At 39.4% G+C, this 27,555-nt stretch overlaps 1 protein-coding gene and 1 long non-coding RNA gene across 4 annotated transcripts in view; one reads left to right on the forward strand and one right to left on the reverse strand.

Annotated features, from left to right (window-relative positions):
- Nucleotides 1-27,555, forward strand: part of LOC142152393 (uncharacterized) — a 39,547-nt gene that overhangs the window by 7,872 nt on the left and 4,120 nt on the right. The window contains exon 2 of the long non-coding RNA XR_012691333.1: nucleotides 6,289-6,406. This is a non-coding gene — a long non-coding RNA (uncharacterized LOC142152393). The remainder of the gene's footprint in view (nucleotides 1-6,288; nucleotides 6,407-27,555) is intronic.
- Nucleotides 17,139-27,555, reverse strand: part of LOC142152379 (histone-arginine methyltransferase CARM1-like) — a 131,822-nt gene continuing 121,405 nt past the window's right edge. The window contains exons 10-13 of one of the 3 annotated variants that reach the window (XM_075208973.1): nucleotides 20,794-20,883; nucleotides 20,536-20,673; nucleotides 18,545-18,634; nucleotides 17,139-17,329 (exon numbers count right to left, since the gene is read on the reverse strand). In XM_075208973.1, coding sequence (XP_075065074.1) covers nucleotides 17,320-17,329; nucleotides 18,545-18,634; nucleotides 20,536-20,673; nucleotides 20,794-20,883 — 328 coding nt within the window. In that variant the 3' untranslated portion in view covers nucleotides 17,139-17,319. Of the gene's footprint in view, nucleotides 17,330-18,544; nucleotides 18,635-20,535; nucleotides 20,674-20,793; nucleotides 20,884-27,555 lie in introns of those variants that run through there. The other 2 variants (XM_075208982.1, XM_075208992.1) reach the window with 2 other exon arrangements.

A 27,555-nucleotide genomic window follows, 5' to 3' on the forward strand; every position in this document is an offset into this window, starting at 1 on the left:
TGGTAGAAACATCAGCACAATTGCAATCCAAATCACAAGAAAGAGGAAGGTTCTGTGAAAGCATCTAGTACAGATACAAACCCAATACTCAAGTAAAGGCTTCAAAACAGGAAGTGGCTTTTCGAGGCCCAAAGAGGAAATGAGATCCAAGATGGAATCTTCACGAGGCAGTCCCGGCCACCTTGGATTAGGGCTATTGTAAGGGCAAGTTCATAACAGAGATCCAAGATGGAATCTTCATGAGACAATCCCAGCCATCTTGAATGAGGGCAATTCTAAGGGCAAGTTCATAACAGGCAAGTTCATAACACAGTGTTTATGCTTGACTGGGTATGTCCATCTTTCTATCTTATCCTTTTGGTAGGATGTTAGCATAGCATGTTAGGATGCTGGCGCTTCTCTAGTTTCATAAATGTGAATGCTTGGTTTTCTGGATTGTTCTGTAAACTGCTCTGTGTGGATTGCTAGATTTGTACAAAGGATTTTGTACAGTGATATCACAGCAAACTAACTGACATGTTGCTGTGCTTTGCAGTTTGATCTAATATGCCATGAGCAATTGGTAGAACCTAATGGCAACCCCAGTCTTCATCTGGGACCCCATAAGAAAGTGATTGAATTTTCAGCAGGAAATGTATACGTCTCATCCCCCAGGTTGGACTTGCTATGGGTTTGCCGGTAGAAGAAAGGTGGAAACCCGGTGTCCAGTGTGTTCTCTCCAACCTCTCCTCTCCCGGCTCTGGTTTTGTGGTGTCTACTTGCCTGCTCTGTATAGTGCACGTCTTTCTGTGAGATTTAAATTTGCGTCATGTGACTGCCGAATACAGTCTGCTCAATTCAAATCTGCTTTAGTCTATTTAGCCTGTTCTGGCACACAACATGTTGCCAGAGTATTAGGCTCCATACTTGCACTCCAGCATTACTTGTGAAGATACTTTGAGCCTGATTTATGTGGTATAAACTTGGACAGTTTGTCACCTCTATTGCTTGCTGTTTTATTTTGTTATTGTTGCTGACCTAACATGTCCTGATGATTCTTTCTGATCTACATTGATGCTGGGTTCGCAACCTGCCTAACCCACCAGCAGCAAAGCCCAAAACTCCCTGTGAGTGTACCTGGTAGACTCCGAGCTTTGGTTCCTGCCAGGTCAGTACTACCTGGCAATAGTGAAACCATTAAATTCCATGTTGACTATGATATAAAGGAGATAATCAGAGCCACAAGCAATTAAACAAGCCAGGTCAGTAATTCAGTAAGAGTTATTGATGTTCAGACAACTAAGGTGCAAAACATTTTGTACAAGTAAGAAGGACAGAGGGTTTATGACTGCTCACTGAGTATATGCCTGAGTCAGATACCTTGCACTGTGTATATGTATGTGACATTCAGCTAACAGATCTGTTTGTTTTAATATGTTGTTTAAAAATCAAATAAAACAAGTTTTGATTATATTTGGGTTTTTTTTTTTACCTCTTCTGTTATATTAGGTAGCACCTTATGAAAATCTGTAGTCACTGCTGATAACAGGCAAATTGACGGAAACAAAACTATACCAATAAGGAGTTTGTCTGATAGTGGTTTCAGAATGTCAGCAGCAATCGTCAGGCTTGTGGTTTTCACTTTCACCAGCTCCCAATTCCCATAAAATTGAATATGTTTGTCTGTACTGTATAGCTTCTGGCCAGTATGAGTTACCTATCAGACAGTTAAGGCTTTCTTGAAAAGTTGGTCAATGCAGTACAAAATTGTCAGGCTTAAGTAGGATCAGAAAGTCAGAAAGTAACATAAGTTGAAGGCAGGCAGCAGTGGTTCAATAAGCAAATGAACAGCAAGTAACATAGAAGCATATGTATCCCGTAGTTGCCTACCCTCCCAGAATGTCCAGGAGACTCCCGAATTTTTGGACTTCTTCCAGACTCCCGAGAAAGCAGGCAAACATCCCGGATCCTATCTCCGTTGTTGAAGAGGGTGCGGGCGGGGCTAAACGAGTCACCGCGGCCCCGTCCCCTGATGCGATTGGCCAAAATTGTCTTAACATTGATGGGGCGGGGCCTAATGGTGCAACCTGCGTGGCCACGTCTCCTCGGCGAACCCCCTCCCGAACAGCTGCCTTCAAAAGTAGGTAAGTATGATGCATCCAGGTCAAATAGCAGGATTGCACTTGTACAATTTATTTTTAAATAATGGGTTATATTTATCAAACCTTCTAAGAATGAAAGTGGAGGTGTTGCCTGTAAGAGCCAGTCAGATTCTAACTATAATTTACCTTGTACATTCTAGAAAATGGTAGCTAGAATCTTATTGATTGGTTTAGAAGGTTTGATAAAGCTATCCGAATATTCTGTATTTATCAATGTTATTGTGGATTGCTTCATCAATGGGACTGCATGCTGCAGTCATTTCTTGGTTGTTTTAAATAGAGCCATAATAGCTGTTTTATTCTTACTATGTTATTTGTTTTACCTGAGAGTTTGTTTTGTTTTCAATACATCAACATATTTCTATGTCTATATCTGTAACCACATCAAAGGGCTTTTTTTATTTCTTACCCAAAAGTCTTTATTGCAGAGACATTCCATAATGTTAGTTTCATGAAATTCTTTGGTGGAAAGTATTTGGGCATGTATTTGTAAGCAATGAAATCACATGGGCATTTTGTCGCATGTATGCATTCTCCTCTGGTCATCATTAGTTGAATTAAAATTACAAATGTGACAAACAAAAAATGTTCAGATTTAGTGGTTATAATTCCTTCTACTCACTTTAATTATTAATATTGCAATTTCATAAGTTCAATCTTTTATCGGTCATCATGTGTTACCTGTTAGCTCAAATTATATTTTTACTGTATCTTTTTTTTTACGCTCTGCACTGGCAAACATAGGGAATTTACATACTTAATCCACAAGAAATTTACTAAGATAACATTTTGCATAGTTGAGTTGTAAGAAAAGAAAGCTTTGTTCTTATCTGTCTACTCAGAAAATAAAAAATGTAATTCCTGCTGATCTCTTGCAGCTCAAACATTTCCTACTAGATAAAAAAATGTGATTACATTATTAGTATAGTGACAATTTAATTACATGTCTCAAGATAGACATTTGGGAACCTATAGGTCAACCGTATGCTTCACTGGTAGTGTTGCATGTTCAAACAGTACTTTATGATTAACAACACGCTGTGCACAAGGATTCAATAAAAGGGAAATTATTATGACAATCACGATTTATGGTTGCCTAATCTGTAGCTCTCCTAAAAATAGTCCCAGATTGGAACAATTGCAATCTCAATGCTTTCCCCTGATAATAGAGCTTATTTACAAACCACAGAAAGTGTGGACCCATACTGCTTTATTTGTAGAAGTGTGCCTACTTGTCCACCAAGCACATCCTATGGTACATGTCTGCTTCATACTACTTGGATGCGATGCCAGGAAAATCAATCTGCCTAGTTTTGTACATTTACTGATCCACCTTAAAATGCACATGGTGGAAAGAATAAAAACATTGCTTCAATAATCAGCCACTGATCTATGTCACTCTCCAACTCACTTTAATCTTTGGCAAAAATAGGACATTTACAGCGGCGCACACAGGATTGCTGGGGGGGGGGGGGGACTGCAGCTCCGTTTTGGCAGCACTGTACTATACAGCAGCCGCGGCGCTGTCAAAGAAGCAGCTGTGCTGTATACAGTACAGCACCGCCACGGACGCTTCTTTGACAGCGCCGCGGCTGCTGTATAGTACAGTGCCGCTATGCGGGGCACTTCCTTAGCGGAGGGGAGGGGTTTCTGGAGACCTAGAAACCCCCCCATGCGCGCGCCCCTGATTTAGATAGTGACTGATGTGCTAAACGGAGGTTCTTGCAGCTCACCAAATCACCTTAAAGCAAAGATTTGAGTTTGGAATATGAAAATCTTTTTAATTCCTCCAACTCAAACATTTTTTTAAAGTAAAATATTTCCAGAAACCTAACATCGTTTGGGTAGAACTGATACCACAGACCTTTACATAAAGGAAATATCTCTTTGTGTTATAGTATACACTAGTAGCAGCCAAACAAGCCATGAATATAAATGGGAAGCTGACTTGGGCAAGCCACCATATGAGGAGGCCTGGTCCACAGTTAGGTAAAAGTTAGCTAAATCTTCATTCTCAGCTTTAATAAAAAATCATTATAAGATCTACAGTACTATATATTATGGTATACGCTGCTTACTAGGCTTAAAAAAATCTACAGTACAGCGTCTCTGTGCCTTCTTCCACATCTGATGGACTTGCCCTAAGATCTTGGCATTTTAGGAAGATGTCTGCTTTTTTTGAAAGTCACATTATTAAGCTATCTGGGCCTGATTCATTAAGGAATGTAAATGCCAATATGTGCCGTATTTTGTGTACAATCGCTTTGCGCCTGCCCACAACCAGACCATATGCCAGTGAACGCAGCAACGTTCAATTCATCTTCAAGTGTAAAGGACACTTGCTAAAGCCTACGATTTCATGGGCGGAATAGGTGTATGCGTGTAGTCCGTGTACAGTAAGGGCATGTCAGGCTCGAGCGCATGCAGCAGTGTCCAATTCAAGCTTTGGGCATCTCAATGGTACTTGTTTTTCAGTCGTATTACTTGTACCAGCAACAGGTTGGGTGTAAGTTCTGATTACTAGTGATGACGGTTGTATACATGTGTTTTTCAATCAGGAGCAACTGTAAAAATGCTTTTTATGTACAGTAGACATTCATAACTTGCCAATTATTGTATTTTATAGAATAAAAAAGAAAAAAACATGTTTTTAAAATGTTTGGTCATTAATGACTATATTATTAACAGGTGGCATTAATTGAATATTTTTATGTTCTGTGCATTCTTTTGTGACTATATTTCATCCTGTAGTTTTTCGTCTGTTAGAGCAGAATGGACCTAGAACCATATTCATCAACAGTGTTACAGATTCTGGAGCTGTAGTTTCCAGTATAATAGTTTTTAGTCACAAAATGATAGGGCTCAGTGATTGGCACTCCAGTTGTTATACAGCACATGCAGCTGCATTCTTTCCTGCGATTGGTTGTGTGTAAATGGCTAGGCATTTTAATGCCCCTAATTGCCTGGTTATAGCTCACTATTGTGATTGAATAACAGATTCTCCATTAAGAACAGGTGAGATTAAATCAGCCATTTTAGATATAGTATAGAAGGGGTCCGCATTTGCTGTGCCTATGCCCACACATGGCCTGACAACCATTCAGTCTCATTCACTTGCAAACATACTGGTTGGGTCCTACTCTGTAAAGGTATACATACAGTAGGCATATGGCAGCAGGTGCTCCATCGTACAACTGCAGTGATGGCAACCGCCCTCCTTGCGGAATTGAAGAGGGTGAGTAGAAGGCATAAGTTCACAATTACTAAAAAATATTCTTAAATTTGTTTCCAGATTACCGTTATAGCTGGCCCATTTAGGTAAATACAAAGGAAGCCCTAGTGGAGGAGTGAGGGAGGCAATCCCAGGCCCCTGCAGGAGAATGTAAGTATCTTGATTGAATAATCTAGTCTAATATTAATAATTTTCTTTTGCAGCATAAAAGTGTAGGCTTCAGAAAGCCTTTTTTTCGTAAATGGGTCTTTGCCTTAGACAAAGTTTGCCATTTGTCAGGTGTCTGACAGCATGGGCCTAATAAATGTTTGTTGCTAAGCAATCCACCCCCCCCCCCCTTCAATATATATGTATGTGCCTCTAAAATGCAGTCCTCTTGTTACTACTGTGCTCAGAATAAGGTGAACTTTTGCAGAGATTTTATCTTAATGTAGCACCTCTAGAATCTACACACATAGAGCTAAAATGTATTTACAAATTGTCATAAGAATATGATTGTAAAATGTTCTTTTTTTGAACAGGTGGCAAAAAAATACTACCCTCCCATCCTTGATTAAAAAACAAATATATATATATATATATATAAAAAGTGCCAGGAAATATACCACAAAGTCTCTACCCTCTTCTTCTCATCCTACTCTATTATGTGTCCCCTTTAGCCAATCCAACTGGAATAAAGCAACACTTGACCACTACAAAGTGCTTTCTTTAATTTCGTCTTTATTTACATTAATGGCTATTACTGAAGAGCGATTCTGGTAAGAGAGTATCCTTTTCCATTTTTTCCCCTGTAATTCCTCAAGGGTATGGGAGCTTTCTGGGACCCCATGATCTCAGATAAAGAGATTTGGTTGATAGGATTGATTGATCATTATGACTCAAATTTTCCTCGTTCGTGTACCGATTTCTGTGCAGTAGAGTTTGGAAGCAGTGTGCCTGCATCTGAGAGGGATGTAGTTGCAAAAATCGAAATGGAGATCCCAAAAGACAGTGTGAGGTCAGAGCAAGATACCTCTAACCTGACTACTTGCATGTGAGTTTATTGTATGGATGCTCACTAGGCTGATTTTGATACTGCATATATATGAACCCTATGTGCTGTTATTATTATTATTATTATTATTAATAATAATAACAGTTGATAATGAGCTAAGAGAGAGCCAGAAATAGTGAGCTTGTAAGCAGTCTACGGTGGAGGCTGAAGTGTAGCAGAGAGAGAGTGCTGCATCCACTTTACATCTATTCTGTTATCAATCCGGCTTTATTATTATTATCTTTTTTTAATAAGGCGCCACAAAAGGTCTGCAGCACCGTACATGAAATTTACAGTAGTATACAATACATTGACAGCAACAATCCATAACATATTACAGAATACATCAAAAAACTAAATAATGCAAAGTCCAGATATCTACTATTTAACAAATGATACACAGATAATGTGGTGCATATCAAGTTATTTATGCTACAGTGAGTGAGAGAATTGGTGAAGTCCAACATGAAGCAGGCCTGGGCTCAAGAATATAGGCCCAGGGATGCAGTCATAGAGGTACAAAGGGTGATGCAATAGTAGAAGAAGAACACAAGGAAAGAGGGCCCTGCTTGTAAAAGCTTCTATCCTAATGGCAAGGGCAGGACACAAATAGGGTGACTGTGGGGGAGTGGAGGTGAAGGCGCAGGTAAAGGAGTTATGAGGGCTGATAGGCTTAAATAAAGAGTTTTAAGGTCAATCTTGAAGCCTTGGAGAGTAGAGGCTAATCTGATAGGGCATGTGAGATAGGTGGGGGCCAGCCCAGAGAAATCCTGCAGGTGGGAGTGGGAAGAGGTAATTTGTGTGGTAGAGAAATAGCAGTCATTGGCAGAGTGGAGGGGGTAGGAAGGAGTGTGGGTAGATATGAGGTTGGAGATGTAGGAGGAAGATTGGTAGAGAGCCTTGAAGGTGAGTAGTTTGAATTGAATCTTTAGGTCACGAGGAGCCAATGTAGCAACTGTCAGAGAGGGACAGCAGAGATAGAGCGGCGGGAGAGAAAAGGTGGGCAGCAGCATTGAGGATAGACTAAAGAGGGGCAAGGCAGTTAGGTAGGCCAGACAGAAGAAGGTTAGGGAGCCCTGGGGGGGGGGGGGGGGGGGTAGACGATTATTTCAGTCTTAGAAAAATTGATTTTAAGAAAGCTCTTTGACATTCAAGATGAGATGGTCGAGAGACAGTAGAGGGCACAAGACATATGGAAAGGGGAGAGGTCAGAGGAGGATAGACAGATTTGTGTGTCAACAGCATACAGGTGATAGTGGAGGCCAAAGAGCCTATGAGGTCACAAGGGAGGAGGTGTAGTGGGCGAAGAGCAGGGACCCAAGAACTGATCATTGTGGAACTCTGACAGGTAAGGGGAGAGCTGGAGTTGAGTGTGGTGACCGAAAAGGAGTGGCACCTGTTTGCTAACTTTGACCACGTTACTGAGGTGGGAGAGCCTACCATACTACAACCACGCACATGAGTAAGGATGGGTTACTACTTCACTGTATTTCTACACTCAGAATTGTTCTTAACATTGTTTACTAGTTAACCTTGAAATATCCTTAAAACTGTGTCTGATATGTACTGATGTAAAGGAGAATTTACTGTACACATAAATTTACATACTGTGGTATTACCACTGTTTTCAATAACTTTTCTTTATTTGAACATTTATGATGTTAAAAAAATACTCCACACGCATTAGTGCTCTAAAACTACATTTAGACGTCATTCAATTTTCAGTGAACACCTTCACGGATCCTAGAAATACAGTTTTTAATGAACTATGTTTTTCTTTAATGTATTTCTTTATATTCAACCAATACTCCATCCCAGCTGGCCTCTTAATTGAAAGGATTTATTTCAAGAGGTCACAAATAAAACAGCTACAGTTAAAGACAGATTTGTGTCAAAATATGTACAAATATTACTTTTCTTTGACTGATTTAAATAAATGGACCATCTGGGTACTTTATAATGCCAGCTAATTATGGAAGCAGAGTTTTTCATCAATGGTCCTCACTAAATGTTATTATGAAGTAGAAGTTCTAACATAAATATCTATAATGGCAAGTCTGGCCTTGTAAAAAATGTAATTTTACACAATTGTGATTTATGTTCTATAGGAAATATATGCAAAACAACTAATAATGCATTTCTGCAATGCATTGAAACTGTATGCACTATTATTATAGTCAGAAATCAATTAATGTATAATTGTATAATTTGTTCAGACTGAGGTTGAAATCTGTATGTGAAAAACAACAGCACTTTTCCTATGTAATTAATATAAGGTAGATAGATGGCCCCTCAAAACTCAAGAAATTATTTTTGTTCCAAATAGCTAGAAGTCAAATTCTGAAGTAAGGTAGTTTAACAGTAATTACTGATATCTAGTGATCTAACACTTTTTCCTTTCCTTGGTTAGGAAATAAAAAATTAAATTTTCCCAACAAATTAAATGCTTTTCAAGCAAGAGGCCTGGAGGAGCCCCATTTCTAATCTTGACCAGAGGTAATATGAAAACATACAGATACAAAAACAAGGTTGATAAAGTAAAAGAGTCAGGTCACCAGCCGAACTTCTGCAGCAGGCACCAACAATGAAACCAGAAGGAAACATAGACACTAGAATAGGTCACAATATTAGATACTTTTTTATGTATTCTTTATTTGCTGCTTGTCATACATTAACTAAATAGATAAATTACCATGCAAACTTTTAGATACTTTTCAGTGATTTAACAATTGTTTGAATTAGGGTAAGGAGGAAGAAGTAGGTCATTTGGATAGAGACATATTGCTAAAGAGAAGCTATGGTCCAGAGTGGAGTGGGTTGCAGAAGTATCATAATTTATAATCAAGTAACAGTGCAAGAAATGTGTTAAACACTATTAAAGATTAACTTAACTCTCTATTACACGGGAAGTGTAGGGTTATGATGGGTGGTGGAGCTTAGATGAGCGTTGTAGGCGATGTTTTCTTTTAATCAGCCAACTTAGCTAACTTACATTATTTCTGCATGTGCTTAGGAACTTTAACTTGGCCAATAATTGTACACAATAAGGACACATTTACAAGAGTGTTCTCTGTTTAATGGGAGAACACAAGATTGTTTTTTTATGGATGCTCAGAAAGTGCTGGTAATTGGCAATTGGTCTATAATTTCAATTAGAGATGTTCACTGACCTATGTGTTTTGGTTTTGGATCTTTATTAAGTTCGTGTTTTGGTTTTGGTAAAACCGCCCTCGTGGGTTTTGGTTTTGGATCTGTATTTTCTTTAGAAAAATTGCTAATATATGCTAAAATTACATAATTTTGCTCTTTTTTGTTTGTACATTATTATTAACCTCAATAACACTAATTTCCAGTCATTTCCAATCAATTTTGACCACCTCACAGGTCACAATATTATTTTCATACACTTTTGAACAGACTGCAGCGAGCTGGCTGGATACTAAGCGACAGAGCATGGCACACGGCAGTTCCTAGCACATCTGGGAAACATTGCCACACAGCAATGGCAGAAAAGAAAAGTGGTGCAAGATGAAATTGTCCTTGGGACCTCCCTCTTACCCATATGTTAAAACGCTTTAACACAGAAACAGGAGGGGCAGCAAGTACAGTTTAACAAAGCAAGCACTTCAGCGACAAGGAGTCCCACTTTTGAGTGTGAAGTGTTTGGTTTGTTTGGGTCCCAACAAAACAAGCTAACAATGGACTTAAGGCAGCTAAGCTAACAGTGCTGTCAATAAATTGTAAGACTCAGCAAGAGGCTGGTTAGAGCAATGGCACAAACACACAGCAGTTTATATCACATTTAGGAAACATTGCCAGTGCCACACAGAAGTGTCAGGAAAGAAAAGTGGTGCCAAATGGAATTGTCTTCCCACCTACCCTTATGTTGAATTTTAAAAAGGACATGCACAGTTTAACAAACCAAGCACTTCAGCGACAAGGAGTGCCACTTTTGTGGCTGAAGTGCTTGGTTTGTATGGGCACCCCACAAAAGAAGCTAACAATGGGCTTAAGGCAGGTAAACTAACAGTGCTGTCAAAGAACTCTACAGAGGCAAGATGTTGCTGTCTTCACCTTTAGCCTCATCCTCACCCCCATCAGTGTGTACATTATCCTCACACAATATTAATTAATCCCCGCAGGAATCCACCATTACAGAAGTCTCTATAGCATAAATGTAAAAAACAAAAATGTAAAAAACGCTTTCACCTTTTTAAAGAAAAAAGCACATCTTTAATAAAGGTAAAACTTTACTGTAGAAAAACATAAAATTGCCAACATGCCATAATACCCAAAATATTAATAAGCATTCTAGCATCATCTAGCTTTCTTTTCTTATAGCTCCCACCACATGCAATCTACATTCTCATCCTCCTCACCCTCATCCTCACCCTCATCAGTGTGTACATCATCCTCACACAATACTAATTCATCCTCGCTGGAATCAACCATTACAGAAGTATCTGTACTTTGATGTAATTGCTGGTAAAGGCCTTCCTCGTGGAATTTGTAGTTCATTTTGATGAACATTATCTTTTACTCATTTTTAGGAAGTAGCCTCCTATGCCGATCACTGACAAGGTTCCCGACTGTGCTGAAAACACTTTCTGAGTACACACTGAAGGGTGGGCAGCTTAGGTATTGCAAAGCGAATTTGTACATGGGTCTCCAAATTGCCTTTTTTTACTTCCAGTATGTAAAGGGACTGTCTGACATGTCTATTTGTACGCTGTCAATAAAATAATCCTCCACCATTCTTTAATGTTGATAGTAGGATCAGGTGGAGTTGAGGCAGAGTTGCCACGATTTTTGGGCAATTTTTTTAGACCAGACTAAGGGGTATATTTACTAAACTGCTGGTTTGAAAAAGTGGAGATGTTGCCTATAACAACCAATCAGATTTTAGTTATCATTTATTTATTACATTTTACAAAATGACAGTTAGAATCTGATTGGATGCTATAGGCAACATCTCCACTTTTTCAAGCCCGCAGTTTAGTAAATATACCCCCAAATGTCAAAATGCTGTGTCATTTGTATCACCACTGGGTCTCTTGGAAAAGCTAAGTTTTTTCCTAGCAGCAGTAACCTGAGAAACTGAAGGAGGGGACGTTGTCGTGTCAGGTACCACTTCAGCTGTCAACTCGCTCACCAGGAGCTCATTGTATATCTTGTGTTCTGGGGCAGTTGGAAAGAAAGAGAAAACATAGCTAGGATCAAGCATAGTCGTAAAAATGTAGTGATCCAATTTCAAGATGTTGATAACTCTTCAATCCTGGCGAAGCGAATAAAGTACTTGATCTACAAGTTTGACATACTAAGTGTAATTGCTTTGTCATCTCCTTTAATTTCTCTAGCTGCTTTTCCAAAAGTCTAATTAAGGTAATCACTTTGCTCAAGCTAGCAGTGACTGAACTCTCTTCACAGGTGACTACTTCTAATCATTTCAGCACCTTGCACAACACGGAAAGTATTTTCCACTGCGCTGGACTAAAATACATTCCCCCTCCTTCCCCAATGTCATGGCTTGTGGATTAAGCACGGATGGCTTTTTGCTGTTCCTCCATCCTCACAAGCATGTAAAGTATGGAATTCCACCTTGTTACCACCTCTTGCTTCAGTTGGTGGCAGGGCAAAATAAATTGTTCTTGCAACTGCTGCAATTTCCTACATGCTGTTGCAGAATGCTGAAAAGGTCCCGAAATGTTTCGGGCCACAGACATCATCTCCTGCATGTCCCTGTTATTTTTCTAAAAGCTATGTACCACCAAGTAGATTGTGTGAACAAAACAGGGAATGTGCTGAATTTCACCCAGCTGTAATACTCTCACAATATTGGTGGTATTGTCATAAATTACATATCCTCAGGAAAGTCCAAACGGGATAAGCCATGTTGCAATGATATCCCTTAGTTTTTCAAACAGGTTGTCATTGGTATGCCTCTTAGTGAAGACGGTGATACACAAATGTAGCATACCACTTTGTATTTGCATCAGGATGAGGCGGATATTTTTGTAGCTGACGACGGAGCTAATGAGGATGTTGTTTGTGTAAGTCCTGCACCAGTGGAAGCAGTTCTTGCCAGTGATAAGATGAAGGCCATTGTCATGCCTGGGCATAAGACCAAAAAATCTACCTCTTATGTGTGGAATTATTTTTACCTAATCCTGACAGCAATTGTCTAGCCATTTAAATGGCTACACTTTACATGGCACAGAGCAATGTCACTAGAGACTTATAAGACGAAAACTGCCACCCCTCCTGTTTCTGTATGAGCAATGTCACAGAGCAATGTCACTGGAGACTGAGAAGAAGAAAACTGCCACCCCATCTGGTTCTGTATGGGCAATGGCACAGAGCAATGTCACTGGAGACTTATAAGAACACTATCACACCTACTGTTTCTGTATGAACAATGGCATAGAGCAATGTCACTAGAGACTTATAAGAACACTACCACCCCTCCTGTTTCTGTATGAGCAATGGCACAGAACAATGTCAATGGAGAGGAGACTGATAAGAGGAACACTGCCTTCCCTCCAGTTTCAGTGTAAGCTATGGCACAGTACAATGTCACAGGAGACTGTTAAGAACACTACTACCCCCCTCTTTCTGTTTTAGCTATGAAGCTGGCCAACTGCACTGGAGACTGCCAAGAACCTTGCTACCCCTGCTGTGTATCTTTGTTAAATGGTGCCGGATCTCCGTGGAGGGAGTTTTGGATTCTAGAATTCAAAACTCGTGAGATCCGATGACGTTTTGCATCGTTTTCAGTTCCGCGGGTGCAGGAAAGTATCAGGTCGGCTTGGTACTCGTATCTGCTTAGTTTGGATGGGCCCGAGCATCTCTAATTTCAATGTGAGAACTTTTGTACCAACCAAGCACATTTGATACAGGTAAGCAACATTCAAAATCACAAATGTAGCTGACACTCAAGAATCTATTTAAGATACAAATGAGGGTCGCATAAGTGGTCATTTAGGAGAAAAATGTGGAAATTTAATTTATTTGAGGGTTGTGACTATTTACACTTCTTGTCGTGCACATTTCTATGTGCATGTGAAATACTGCTAACTATTCTTATGGAAGGAATTCCCAAAAGCAAAATGTGGGTATATATGTTATCTGCTAGGTGTACAAATTGGTGCACTTGTACAAAACTAAATGCACTGCATATATGCATATTTTATACTTGGTAAATGACCCTTGTATCTCTATTATTCTCTTTTTATAGATAAGACTTTAAAACACCATTTTCCTCACATTATTTCAAATTATTTTTTTATTTGAATGTTAATCTTTGTAGTCCTTATCAATAATAGTTTTTATTCTTTTTTTCCTATAAAGGGTTGTCAGGTTCCTGAATATCACATTTATTTATTATTTATCTACACACCTGATGCCGATTTAGAGTTGGATAGGGCTGATTTAGAGGGCTAATTTAAGGTTGTATTGATGTCCTTCTGTGGGTAGCAAATATCAGCTTAGATGCACTGTGCATGCGTCATAAAATACGGACAGATTTTGAATTGAAAATAACTTGCATTTACCTAGAGAGGCAGATCGTGGATAGACATTTGCAAGTTCAATATAGCAGGTATGTGCACACATTAAGTGTAGTACAGCCCCTGGAAATGGGGGCTTGTTAGACTTGGCCACATCCAAAGATACGCCTCTATTGTGGGTGTCTAAAGGCTGGTGTAAAGATAGCATACTTGCCAACTCTCCCGAAATCCAGGTTGGTCTCCCGGACTCCAGGGTGAGCAAGCTATTCTCCCGATTCCCGGCCGGCTCTGCAAATTAAATGGAGTGGGCGGGGCTCAGTGGCACCGTGTACATGTCATTGTGGCCCGGCCCCTTTTTTTATTGGCCAAAAAAAGTGATAACGGATTTGGGGGCGGGGCTAACAATGTGATTCTTCAAGCCCTGCCTCCCGGACCTCCCGGGACACATAGTTGCCAACGTTGGCAACTATGAAAGATACATGCTGGGGATGATGATAAAATCGGCAGCACATATCTTTATTGTTTTAAATAAAGATGAAAAAGGGGGAATTGTCAGCTTTCCCGGGAGTCCTGGAGACCTACCCGGAATTTGGGAGTCTCCCAGGCATTCCGGTAGAGTTGGCAAGTATGAACTAGAAGCACTAGCATGCTGGAACATATAATAATATAATAAAAAAACCTCCCCAATATCTTTTTTTACCTTATTATTGAACTCCTTTGTCGATAGGGTATCTGATTTCCCGATGTAGTCCAAAGGAATTAAAAATAAAAAATAATAACAGAACAACGCTACCTGCTACTTGGAAAGCTGCAATGACTGCCAGGGCTTTCTGAGACTTGTGGCTCCACAATATTACTGGCATTTGACATTATACTATTACCCTGGTACACACAGCCCCAAGGATACCAGGAATAGTTCCCACGCTGGTGTAAAGATACATGCTGGGGATGATGACAAAATTGGCAGCACATATCTTTATTGTTTAAAATAAAGATGAAATAAATAAAAACTGTCATGGTCCACCCCCTACAATAAGTAACCAGCACAAGTGCTTTAACCTGGGCTGGTTATCATAAAAGTAGTGGGACAACAAAATGGTCTGTTCCTGCAAAAACAGTAAACACCACCAGACTATGCCAGACTGAGCTGGATACACTATAGCAGAGATTCACAGTGTGTGATCCCTGTCATAATGTGAAACAAGCCCCAGTCTGATCGGCATAGGGCTGCAATCCCTTTTGCAGGCCTGATTTCCCTGCGAAAATTGTGCAGGCCCTCACACCCTTGGAAGAAAAAGCTCCATGCTGGATATAGTCATAGTAGAATTACTGTGTGACTACAAATTCCAGCAAGCCCTGGCAGCGATTAACTGGGTGGAGTATGCTGCAGTTGTGGAACTAGAAGCACTAGCATTCTGGAACATATAATAATACAGGCCTACAGTATGATGATGACTATGAGAAACACAAAATACACACAGAAGATCACAAAATGACATGTAACACTTACATTTTGCGTCCATAGATTTACGCCTATGTTTGGGCTGCAAAATGATGGCCTACTCTAAATGAGGCCTGTTTGAAGATATGAGTATAAAGCGTTTGGCAGGTTTATGTCATACTAAAAAACGCACATCTAGTTTGATGCTTTTTTATGCGCTGAGTGGTACTCTACTCATTGAACTGAAGTACTTTTCAAGACATGAAAAAAATGCACGTTCCTGCCTGTGTACAGCTGAAAAGTGGAGACGCACAAACATAACTTGATTGTAAAGCGAATGCAATAAGTGCTGACAGCTTAGTGAAATGAGTCAATAATTACTTAAATACAATATGGTGGTTCAACATATCTAACAAAGGGACAGCATGCAGGAATGATTGTCTCATTAATATATATTGCAAACCTTGTAACTCCAATTGTAGGAATTGGGATGCCCTATGAATGTGAGTGGCAGTAAACAAAATAGCTTTAGCTGAGGTATAACCAGATAGAGTTAGATAAACAGAAATAGTGCCATAAAAATTGACTTAGATTGTGACTCCCTTCATTTTAGACATTTTTAGCGCATTGACAAACATACAGTTTTGTATCTGCAGTCATGGCCATTTATAATTAATTTTTTTTAATGAATACCATTACATCTAAACCTTCTTACCTTTCCATGTCCCCCACCTTGAATGTTGAAGTTTGTTTTGCTAGTTGGGGCAAGGATTTGTGTAAACGTATCTTTATTTAAAGAATTAAGACATTAAAATAGCCTTCCAGTCCCCCACTTAACTGCCCTCCTTCCAGTCTCCCTACCTCCCTCCTCGTCGCTCTCCTCTCCCCCCTCTCCGTCCATGTCTCCGCTCTCCCCCGTTCCTCCTCCTACCCTTGCGTCTCTGTCCGTCCTACCCTCCCCTTAGATTGTACGCTCCTTCGAGCAGGGCCTCCTCTCCTCCTGTTCTCCACCACCTTAACTCTTCTCTCCGGCTCCTTGTCTCTTCCGTGAGGCTCTTCTACCCCTCTCTCTACCGCCGGGGCCTCTCACCTTCCATCTAGCTGTACTTTGAGCTTCCGAGTTACTGTGCTTTTTGTTAACTGTTCCGTGCTGTCTCACCCTGTACCGTGTTTCTGTCTGTCCGTGTACGGCGCTACGGATACCTAGTGGCGCCCTATAAATAAATACTAATAATAATAATAAAAAATAAGATTACAAAGCAAAAATGTAATGTTAACATTTTATTCTGCCTTCCCTACTTTCCCACCACCCATAAAATATAGTGAGGCTATTTCTCAAATTTTGATTATATAGTTTTTTATAGTGTTTGTTAAAAAACTGATAGCCTTTTGTTTTATGCATAAATATCCTACAGTAATTAATGTTGTTGTGGGTAGTTTCTTTAAAAAGTACTAGTTAATGTTATATTGATAATTTAAGTAACCTATTTCACAATGTTAATATTATCATTTCTTTAATCATTTTACTCATATGACATGTAAATTCATATATAGTTATTTAACTATTGGGTACCAAGTGGCTCTAAAAAGAGAACTTTAAGGCAGCTGTAATGGTTGCTAAATATTTTATAAAAACATCTTGTGACCTACAGATCTGCAGTGGTGTGTACTGCATATATTCAAAGATTGTGTATACTAAACTATCATTATTGTTATCTTGTCTAAGTCCAAAATGTATTCATGTTTGTATGTTCTACTAATGTTTATTAAAAAAAAAAAGTACATATTTTCTTGCATAAAATACTTTATTACCATTTTAAAAATGCCATTGGAAATATAGCTTTCTGCCTGTTAAGGCAATTTAGTACAATTGTATTTGCACGTGGATCATGTTCTGTCAATTACAGCACTTTTCTAGGATAAATCACATCCTCCATTCCACTTATGGTAAATTCGATCCACACAGCTCATGCATATCTGAAAATAAATAGATATAGGAATACGGGAGAATAATATTATCCACACAGCTGGAAAATGAACCTTTATGTACTATCACTTAGCAACAAGTCTGCAAATATATTCAATGACCTCACATAAAAATCTGACTTCTTAATATAATGGTAAGTGCAGCTAGAAGTATGGGCTTTTGTTGTTTTGTGTTGCAACACATGCAGAAATCCTCAGTTTATGCAAGAATGTTTTCGCTTTAATTACCCCTTATTTTCGCTTGTATAGCAATTTGCCTGTGAAAGGCACATGTATGTATGTTAATAGAAAATTAGCAATGGTATCATTACATGGTAATATCTAGTTTGCATAAAATACATATTACTGATGTTGACATTATATATTAATATTAAATATTAAATCAGTGTTGGACAAGAGGTGGCTCTAGGGCCGCATGTGGCCCTCTGAGCCTCTACCTGCAGCCCCAAGCTCCATCCTGCTTTCTTGTCAGATTAGTTTGTTATAGTTTGCAACACTTGTTATAGTTTGCAACACTTGTTTTAAATTCCTGCTAATATGGTATTGCAAATAGGTCTTTTGAAGGTTATCAAGTTGATCATTAGTGTATTATCTGTTAAAACATATCTCTATCTATATATATATATATATATATATATATATATATATATATATATATATATATATACACATATATACACACACACACACACACACTTCTGGTAGCCAATAATATATGTGACTTGTGCTGCGATAAAAGAAAAATTTGCATATTAAAGTAAATTTGCTTGATGACAGTCAACCCCAACCTTCCCAACCAAAAATGTTTCCCATTGCTGTCCGATAAGTCTAAATTAGGAAACCGTGTAATACCTAAGCAGTGGTTTGCAAGACAATTCAGTTATATGATTACATAAAATTAAAAATAGCTACAACCATTTCAAACTTCGTGTTCTCAACCTGTTTCCCTCAAACAGACAGCAATCAGCCTACAATTTCTTAATTATGTGTAAATATGTGATGATTTTCTTTTTAAAAAACATTTCTAGCTAGGAAAAGAAAAACAATGGTTCCACCACCAGATTCTGAAAGTCTGTATAGAAAAATACAGTAATGCACAATTCCATACAGCAGATCAGCTAACGTAGCTTAAATAAAATATGGAACTATTTAAACATGTAACTATGAATGATACAGACTTTGTTTGAAAAATATTAATGATCTTACCTAAAAAAAGAATTCCTTAAATCCAGAATGTTACCAGACTTAAAGCCGCTTTGGTCTACTGCTGCCACAATCTGTATGTCATAACTTTGTCTGGAACAAGCAGAAAACATGTCAAGTACATCCATTAAGATTTATGTATCATTACACTTTAATTAGCACAATTCAACTACCTCATCTCTTGTTACAGATGAAAAAGTTAGAAATCAGAAACACATCTATTCATATATTATCATACAGCTCTGGTTGCGATCAAACTGTTTAGAACATTGTTGTTGGTGCACATTCTTTCTGTCAATTTGTGTGCTTTGGTGCATACTGGTGCACTTCCTCAATCAGAACCCATTTCACTTGCAAATTACTGCACAACTGACAGTAATTGGACTCACTGTTATGTTACAGTGATTTGAGTTGAGTCAGAGACGCTTGGGAAGTTATTCTTGGTGTGTTGTGCAAAATTGCCTGCTAACTATTAGAACATTATACATTTGTCATCTATATTTCTAGAGCATGTGATGTTGAGAAGATAAGAATTGCAAGGGAAAGTTATTAACTGCTATTTCCTCAGAATTAATTTGGTCATAAATGCTAAAATATCAGTAGCATATGGAAATTGGCCCAATATTGTAGAGTGTGTGACACTAAAGTTTTCTTCTGACCACGATAACAGAGCCCAGTGAAGCCAGAAGAGATTGGCCACTATGTAATCTCATCCAATCAGGCCACTCACTTGTGTGACACTGGACATTGACTCTGTCAGATGAGCCCCATATGTGGCCAACATTAGAACACAGGTAGAATTCTATAAAATTTTCCATTATTGTCTTAGAGTTCAACAGAAGAAAACTAAATTTATTTTATCTATCTAGTAAAGCATCTAGCATAAACACGTCTACATAGAGCATCAGCTTTTTGATTGTATAGTTTGCATCTATCACAATATTTTTTATTAGTTGAAATATATTGTGTCTTATTTTACACAAAGACATCGAGAATCGCTTAACTACTATTAGAAAAAAAAAGTATTTTTACAAATCTAGAAGTCTATAAGTTAGATGACAGGGAACACAATTTTCCTTCTTCTTGTTAAATATTTAAATAAGTTACAAGAAGATGGACAGCAAACTTGAAAGTGTTGTTTACTTTGCAGTGTGGTGCAAAGCTATTACATTATTTTAAAGGCTTTATTTATAATATCAATATTTTTCTAAAGGGCTCTGTCTTTTCATACCATATGTGCTTTCCCAGAGGCATATGCCTAATAAACCAATACAGTACATGAAAAACTACATATTTCACAATGTCAAAACACATTGTAATATATGTCACAGAAGCAGTTCATTGGAAGAAATGAGAAAAAGTTAAATTCAATGCCTGGAGAGAGCACCTTTGTATTTCACATTACAAGAATTAGTGTGGTAAAAAGGGAGTATTGAGTTCTATGCCACTAAACAGACAATCTCATGTTGGCTTGTGAACCAAAGTGTGCTGTAGGCATAACCCTTTTGGGGAAATCATCATCACCATTTATTTATATAGCGCCACTGATTCCGCAGCACTGTACATGGAACTCATTCACATCAGTCCCTGCCCCATTGGGGGTTACAGTCTAAATTCCCTAACATACACACACACACACGCACAGAAAGAGAGAGACTAGGGTCAATTTTGATAGCAGCCAATTAACCTATTAGCATGTTTGAGTGTGGAAGGAAACCAGAGCACCCGGAGGAAACCCACGCAATCACGGGGAGAACATGTAAACTCCACACAGATAAGGCCATGGTCAGGAATTGAACTCATGACCCCAGCGCTGTGAGGCAGAAGTACTAACCACTTAGCCACTGTGCTGCCCAAATGGTTTTATGTTAGGAGCAAGAACTGACTCAATTGATTTGAGATGAAATATACCATCCACATAATGAAATATTCATAAATCAGCTTAAACCCAATTTCTTTAAATATTGCATGCAGGGAATTAATACCACAATTACCGGCTATTGGCCTGAAGCAGAACTTTTCCTGAGAGAGTTTCACCCTCTTTGGCGAAAAGGGGAGTCTGTAGGAGGCAGCGCACCTGGTACCAGTGTGTTAAAGGTTCTGTAGGAGCAGTGGAAAGCCAGACTGTGACTCTATGAGAAATATGCATAAATATTAAGCAGCATTTCTTAAAAGCATAGCAAGTAGCCTGTTGGGTAGGTATGAAGCGTTAAGATTTTTTGGCGTCCCAGTTCTTATGGAAATTTACTTACAGAGATCCAACAAATGCCACATCAAACCAAATTGCAAGGCCATGAACCAATCCAGACTGCACCATGTGAAAAACAAATGGAATTTCCATTCTTAAAATGAAAACAAAAAGGTTAAAGTAAGATTTCATTGATTAAATTCAACAATTTGGTAACAGAAATAACAGTCATTAAAAAAAGTTAAATTTTAAAATTAAGATTCAAAGGAAATAAAGCCTGACAGTTAATTATCTTGATGGTGTTATGTTAGTCAGTTTTAAATAAGTTAAGCCTTGCAAGACTCTATAGATGCCTATATCCTATCTGCTTCATGCTGTAGTGTGAATATTTAGAAGCTGACTGGCTGACCAGGCAGTACTGCCTTCGTTATTATGATCCATCAATGCACAAAATGCACAGTAATGATTTGAACTAGATAATAATCAAACAAGGCATACAAAGTGAAATGTCAGTTCAGCAGTAGGGAGGTAAGAGGTTTCTGATTTACCAGGCAAAATGTGCATTAATACTTACAGATATAAAAACTGTAAAACTATTTCACCATACACATAGAGTAGATTGCCCATTCAGCCTCAAAGTAGATTGCTGTTATGAGCATTGCTATAACACTACTTCCTTGCTACTTTATCAGAGTAAGCATTGCAAGCTCGCTAGAATAAGGTATAATATGACTTCCTCAGAATGTGACACCCTTGGCCTAGACTTTTATAACCTTACCACAAATCCACACACGAGTGCCTTCAGAGACAGGCATGGAAAGAATCACTGCACTATCCTCATTAATGCTCTGTGTGCATTTAGTAAAAGCTTTAAATAATGCCTTGGAAAGGAAAAGTGATTCCCATACACCAGCAAGACACAATGATTATACAGAAATGCAGTATGCACACTGTCTCATATTTACAGTGTGGATGTGTATTCAGATGCAGAACTTTACACTAGTACAATCCTAATAATACCCCCCCCCCGCGACTCGGGGGGAAGGGGGGGGTGCCGCGAGTCGGGGGAGGGGGGTCTGGTGCTCCACGATCAAAAGCATTGGTGGTCAGTGGTTAGCAACAGGCAGCCAATCGCTAGGCTGCCTGTTGCTGTGTAGCAGACAGGAAGCAGGACGTCTTCAATTCCTGCCTGCTTATCTGAGGAGCGACCCTGGCCAGCACAAGTCAACTACAGGTAAGTGAGGGGGGAACCTGCCCTGCATATCTATAGGGGGGGGGGAACTGCCCTGCATATCTATAGGGGGGGGGGAACTGCCCTGCATATCTATAGGGGGGGAACTGCCCTGCATATCTATAGGGAGGGGGGGGGAACTGCCCTGCATATCTATAGGGAGGGGGGGGGGAACTGCCCTGCATATCTATAGGGAGGAGGGGGGACTGCCCTGCATATCTATGCATATCTATAGGGAGGGAGAGGGGGGCACTGTCATGCAAATCTATAGAGTGGGGGGGGGGCTGCCATGAAAATCTATAGGGTGGGAGAGAGGTTGATATGTATGAAGGAGGGCAGAGGAGGGGGCTGATATATGTGACTGGGGGAGTTTTGATGTGACGGGGGGATAGCTACAGAGTGGAGGTAAGGAAAATAGCTGCAGGGGGGATGGATGCAGGGTGGGAGGTAAGGAAAATGGCTGTAGGGGGGGTTTAAAGAAAATGGCTGCAGCAGGGGTTAAGGAAAATGGCTGCGGGGGGGGGGAGTGGTTAATGAAAATGGCTGCAGGGGTTATTTAAAAAATAGAGCAGCTTTGGAGGGCATAATCTCATGATTGTGTGGTGGTCACATGGATGCTCTCTGTGGTCTCAGCAATCACTAGAATACTAAATATTAGTGAGATGGGGCTGGTAGAGGTTTGTATTTGATTGACCATAAATATTTAGATATTGCTTATATATGCCTGTACAATGGGGTACTTTTAGCTGGCCATAATGGAGTGTTTTGTTTTAACTAAAAGGGCCTAATCATTCAGGGTTTGTTAACATTTTGCATTATAATACATTTTTGCATTTTCAAAACAGGACACCAACTTTCCAGAAGCCAGCGAGAGGATAACAAAATTGCAAGAGAGAAGAGCAAGAAGAGGTAAGAGACAATGGCACAATCTGTCTAAATTTTAATGCTGGAGAATACACCTGAACATTCATACTCAGGAGTGTTCCTATACACTTATATATTCGGGGGTGGGGGGGGGTTGGGAGGGCGCTGCAGTCGTATTAGCCTAGGGCGGCCAGAACCCTTAATCAGGCCCCGTGTGTGTGTGTGTGTGTGTGTGTGTGTGGCCGCTGTCTGTGTGTATTATGTGTGTGTGTGAGGGGCCACTGTGTGTGTGTGTGTGTGTGTGAGGGGCCACTGCGTGCGTGTATTATGTGTGTGTGTGTGTGTGAGGGGCCACTGTGTGCGTGTATTGTGTGTGTGAGGGGCCACTGTGTGCGTGTATTATGTGTGTGTGTGTGAGAGGGGCCACTGCGTGCGTGTATTATGTGTGTGTGTGTGAGGGGCCACTGCGTGCCTGTATTATGTGTGTGTGAGGGGCCACTGCGTGCGTGTATTATGTGTGTGCGAGGGGCCACTGCGTGCGTGTATTATGTGTGTACGAGGGGCCACTGTGTGTGTGAAGGGGGGGGCCCAAACCGATATCTTGCCTAGGGCCCCATGAGGTGTAAATCCGGCTCTGATTCCCATAGGTAAGCATACCACTGCTTTGTGCACCCGGGTAAAGTCTATGTTTGCTTATTTTTTTGTCATTTACTTTTTTTAATAAATAATTTCAAATTACTAGAAATATAATATTTTATATTAACATTTTATATCAATATAAATACAAGTTACAATTTATACATTTTTAACTCACAGTACATAATAAATATATTTGATTCAGTAATGACAAAAATAGAATAGTTTAAAATTGTATCCCTTCTTATAAACAACTAAAGATGGAAGTGAGGAGGTGTGAAGTTGTAGCAATGCAATCATCGAGTTTCAGGTTTGCTTCAACAGTCATTAAAATTACATTGCATACTGTACTTTGTCATTCACATATTACTAGATTTATAATCTATGAGGGCAATTCAATTGAAGGTAATGTGGTGCCCAGGGCCGGTGCTAGGGTCCATGGCGCCCTAGGCAAAATCGGCGCCCTCCCCCCCCCCTGCAAAAATCGGCGCCCTCCTCCCTCCTCCCCCCTCACCCCGTCTTTTCTTACCTTGTCTCACCACCGCCCCCTCTCTGCTCCGTCTCCTCCCCTCCACTCACTGACAGTGAGTGGAGGGGAGGAGACGGAGCAGAGAGGCGGCCGTGGTGAGCAATAGCCTCTTCCCCCCCTCCCCGTGCATCTGTGCGGCGGCCGTGACAGGTATGGTCAGCGGTCGCCGCACAGTTTTAAAATTAATTTCCAGTTCTGTGGCGCCCTCCAGAGCCCGGCGCCCTAGGCAAGTGCCTAACCTTGCCTAATGGGAGCGCCGGGCCTGGTGGTGCCGGACATCACCATGATGTCTGGCTGTGCACATTTCCAAGTACTACAGTAACCCAACATCACAGATTTTCTTGCCATCTCTATGGGTGCGAGGAAAATTCTGCAATAGTGCATAACTATGGAGTGCCCTGATGACTATTCTAGAGACACTGCGTGGCACATCTCTTGTAATTGAGTCAGCTGGGATGAAGAGAGCTGGGTTGACCACTGTAAATGAATTATGCTGGGAGGTGTGGTTAGGACAAAATCTAAATACTCAAGGACAAATTCTGTCAGAGGCTAAGGGCTAGATTTACTAAGCTGCGGGTTTGAAAAAGTGGGGATGTTGCCTATAGCTACCAATCAGATTCCAGCTGTCATTTTGTAGAAGGTACTAAATAAATGAAAGCTAGAATCTTATTGGTTGCTATAACACTAGAAAGTACCGGTAATTGATCTGATGTGGCGCTCCACTCAGTGTGCAGCCTGATGTATGTAAAGGAGTATCCACTATTCTCCACAAATTAAGCACAAACATAAAATACAGTTAACATACACTAAGCGCGCACCTTCTCACATACCCCAGGAAAAAGGGGATTTCTGTATTCCCTTCACTGGATAGATGACCCTTGTTTCTCTCCTCAAATGGAGTTCCTATAGTCTGAAAATCAGACTCATGGAAATATAAAACAAATGGAGAAATAATAGTGCAGATTGTCTAAAATATAGATATATAAAAGTCCACAAAGTTCCCGGTCAGTAAATGTATTCTTCAACCTCGTGATGAAAACGAAGAAATACCACCGCAATTCATGTGACTTTTTACACCATCTCCCCCAAAGATGTATGCTTACAAGATGTTAGCTTTAATAGGGCATCTCTGATAATCCTTCCTGTATATCGCTTACAAGTTCCTCCGCAGAGTATGACCATGATATGTCAGAAAGAAAAAATAAGAACCATCTGGTGCAATATCATAAAACACCATTTAATAAAACATATTATCTCCAAAAACATAGAGATCTATACATGTAAAACATGACATCAAGGTTATCCAAAAATGGTAATGTGTAAACTCATACCAGATGAATTCAGGATATTCACAAGAAAATCTCCTCCATGATGTCAATTCCCCAATGTAACGAAATCCCGCTTACACTTATCCTTCCAATGCATTTCGACTCTAGGTTAGAGTCTTTTTCAAGGTAGGATAATAGTGTATTATCGCCGCTATATATATCCATGTTTGTAGCGTGATTTTCATAGTAAGCTACGCCCTACTTCCTTTGCCATCATAACGAGGCTTGGAAACAAGACTCCACGTCACTTCCGGTATACGTGCGTCCCATACCAAATCTAACTATACTTCCTTACCAACCTGGAAACGAGGCTTGGATATTTTCTAAAGGCACTCGTCACTTCCGGTGTAGAGTGTTATACACCTGAGAACTTTATTAACAGGGAACAAACAAATCTTAGTAGATTTCCTGTTGGCTCAAAAAAACGGGGATAGAGACAGCTAAATCATCTGTTTCAATTGCTGTCATAATTTGGACTACTTAAAAAGAGATAAATATGCAATCATCCTTGATTTCATCTGAGGGTACACATTTACCATGAACATAAAATAATAACCATGAACATAAAATAATAAAATACAGAATATAAAATACAGAATATGAATCTATGAAAATGAAATGGATTTTTTTATTGAAGACTTTAACCCCTAAGGGTCTCAATATAGAGTTTGAATTGAAGTGGTTTATATGATTACAACCTCTATTTGAGTTAATAAAGAATGGAATAGCTTTATGATATAACCAATCTTTTGACTGCATTTCTAATTAAGCCCCTGTCTTTTTCCTCTCTCCATGCATCTTTCATTTGTCTGAGAAAATCTGTTTGAAATGTATTAGAAAATATGACGAGAATTAAAGAGAAAAAGGAAGATCTACAGATTTTAAGAGATCCGGATTCTTAATTACCCGCGTATACTCTCATATCTGTATATGTATATTTATACATGTGTATTGTTGTGTAGATTCTTTTGCACTTAGATTGTTGATATAGGTGTGCTTAAACCCTTTTTTTTACACTTACCTTGTTTTTAAATATAAAGATTCATATTCTGTATTTTATATTCTGTATTTTATTATTTTATGTTCATGGTTATTATTTTATGTTCATGGTAAATGTGTACCCTCAGATGAAATCAAGGACGATTGCATATTTATCTCTTTTTAAGTAGTCCAAATTATGACAGCAATTGAAACAGATGATTTAGCTGTCTCTATCCCCGTTATTTTGAGCCAACAGGAAATCTACTAAGATTTGTTTGTTCCCTGTTAATAAAGTTCTCAGGTGTATAACACTCTACACCGGAAGTGACGAGTGCCTTTGGAATATATCCAAGCCTCGTTTCCAGGTTGGTAAGGAAGTATAGTTAGATTTGGTATGGGACGCACGTATACCGGAAGTGACGTGGAGTCTTGTTTCCAAGCCTCGTTATGATGGCAAAGGAAGTAGGGCGTAGCTTACTATGAAAATCACGCTACAAACATGGATATATATAGCGGCGATAATACACTATTATCCTACCTTGAAAAAGACTCTAACCTAGAGTCGAAACGCGTTGGAAGGATAAGTGTAAGCGGGATTTCGTTACATTGGGGAATTGACATCATGGAGGAGATTTTCTTGTGAATATCCTGAATTTATCTGGTATGAGTTTACACATTACCATTTTTGGATAACTTTGATGTCATGTTTTACATGTATAGATCTCTATGTTTTTGGAGATAATATGTTTTATTAAATGGTGTTTTATGATATTGCACCAGATGGTTCTTATTTTTTCTTTCTGACATATCATGGTCATACTCTGCGGAGGAATTTGTAAGCGATATACAGGAAGGATTATCAGAGATGCCCTATTAAAGCTAACATCTTGTAAGCATACATCTTTGGGGGAGATGGTGTAAAAAGTCACATGAATTGCGGTGGTATTTCTTCGTTTTCATCACGAGGTTGAAGAATACATTTACTGACCGGGAACTTTGTGGACTTTTATATATCTATATTTTAGACAATCTGCACTATTATTTCTCCATTTGTTTTATATTTCCATGAGTCTGATTTTCAGACTATAGGAACTCCATTTGAGGCGAGAAACAAGGGTCATCTATCCAGTGAAGGGAATACAGAAATCCCCTTTTTCCTGGGGTATGTGAGAAGGTGCGCGCTTAGTGTATGTTAACTGTATTTTATTATTGGTTGCTATAGGCAACATCCCCACTTTTTCAAACCCACAGCTTAGT

This window comes from Mixophyes fleayi, chromosome 1, assembly GCF_038048845.1.
Source record: "Mixophyes fleayi isolate aMixFle1 chromosome 1, aMixFle1.hap1, whole genome shotgun sequence".
Taxonomy (NCBI): Eukaryota; Metazoa; Chordata; class Amphibia; order Anura; family Limnodynastidae; genus Mixophyes; species Mixophyes fleayi.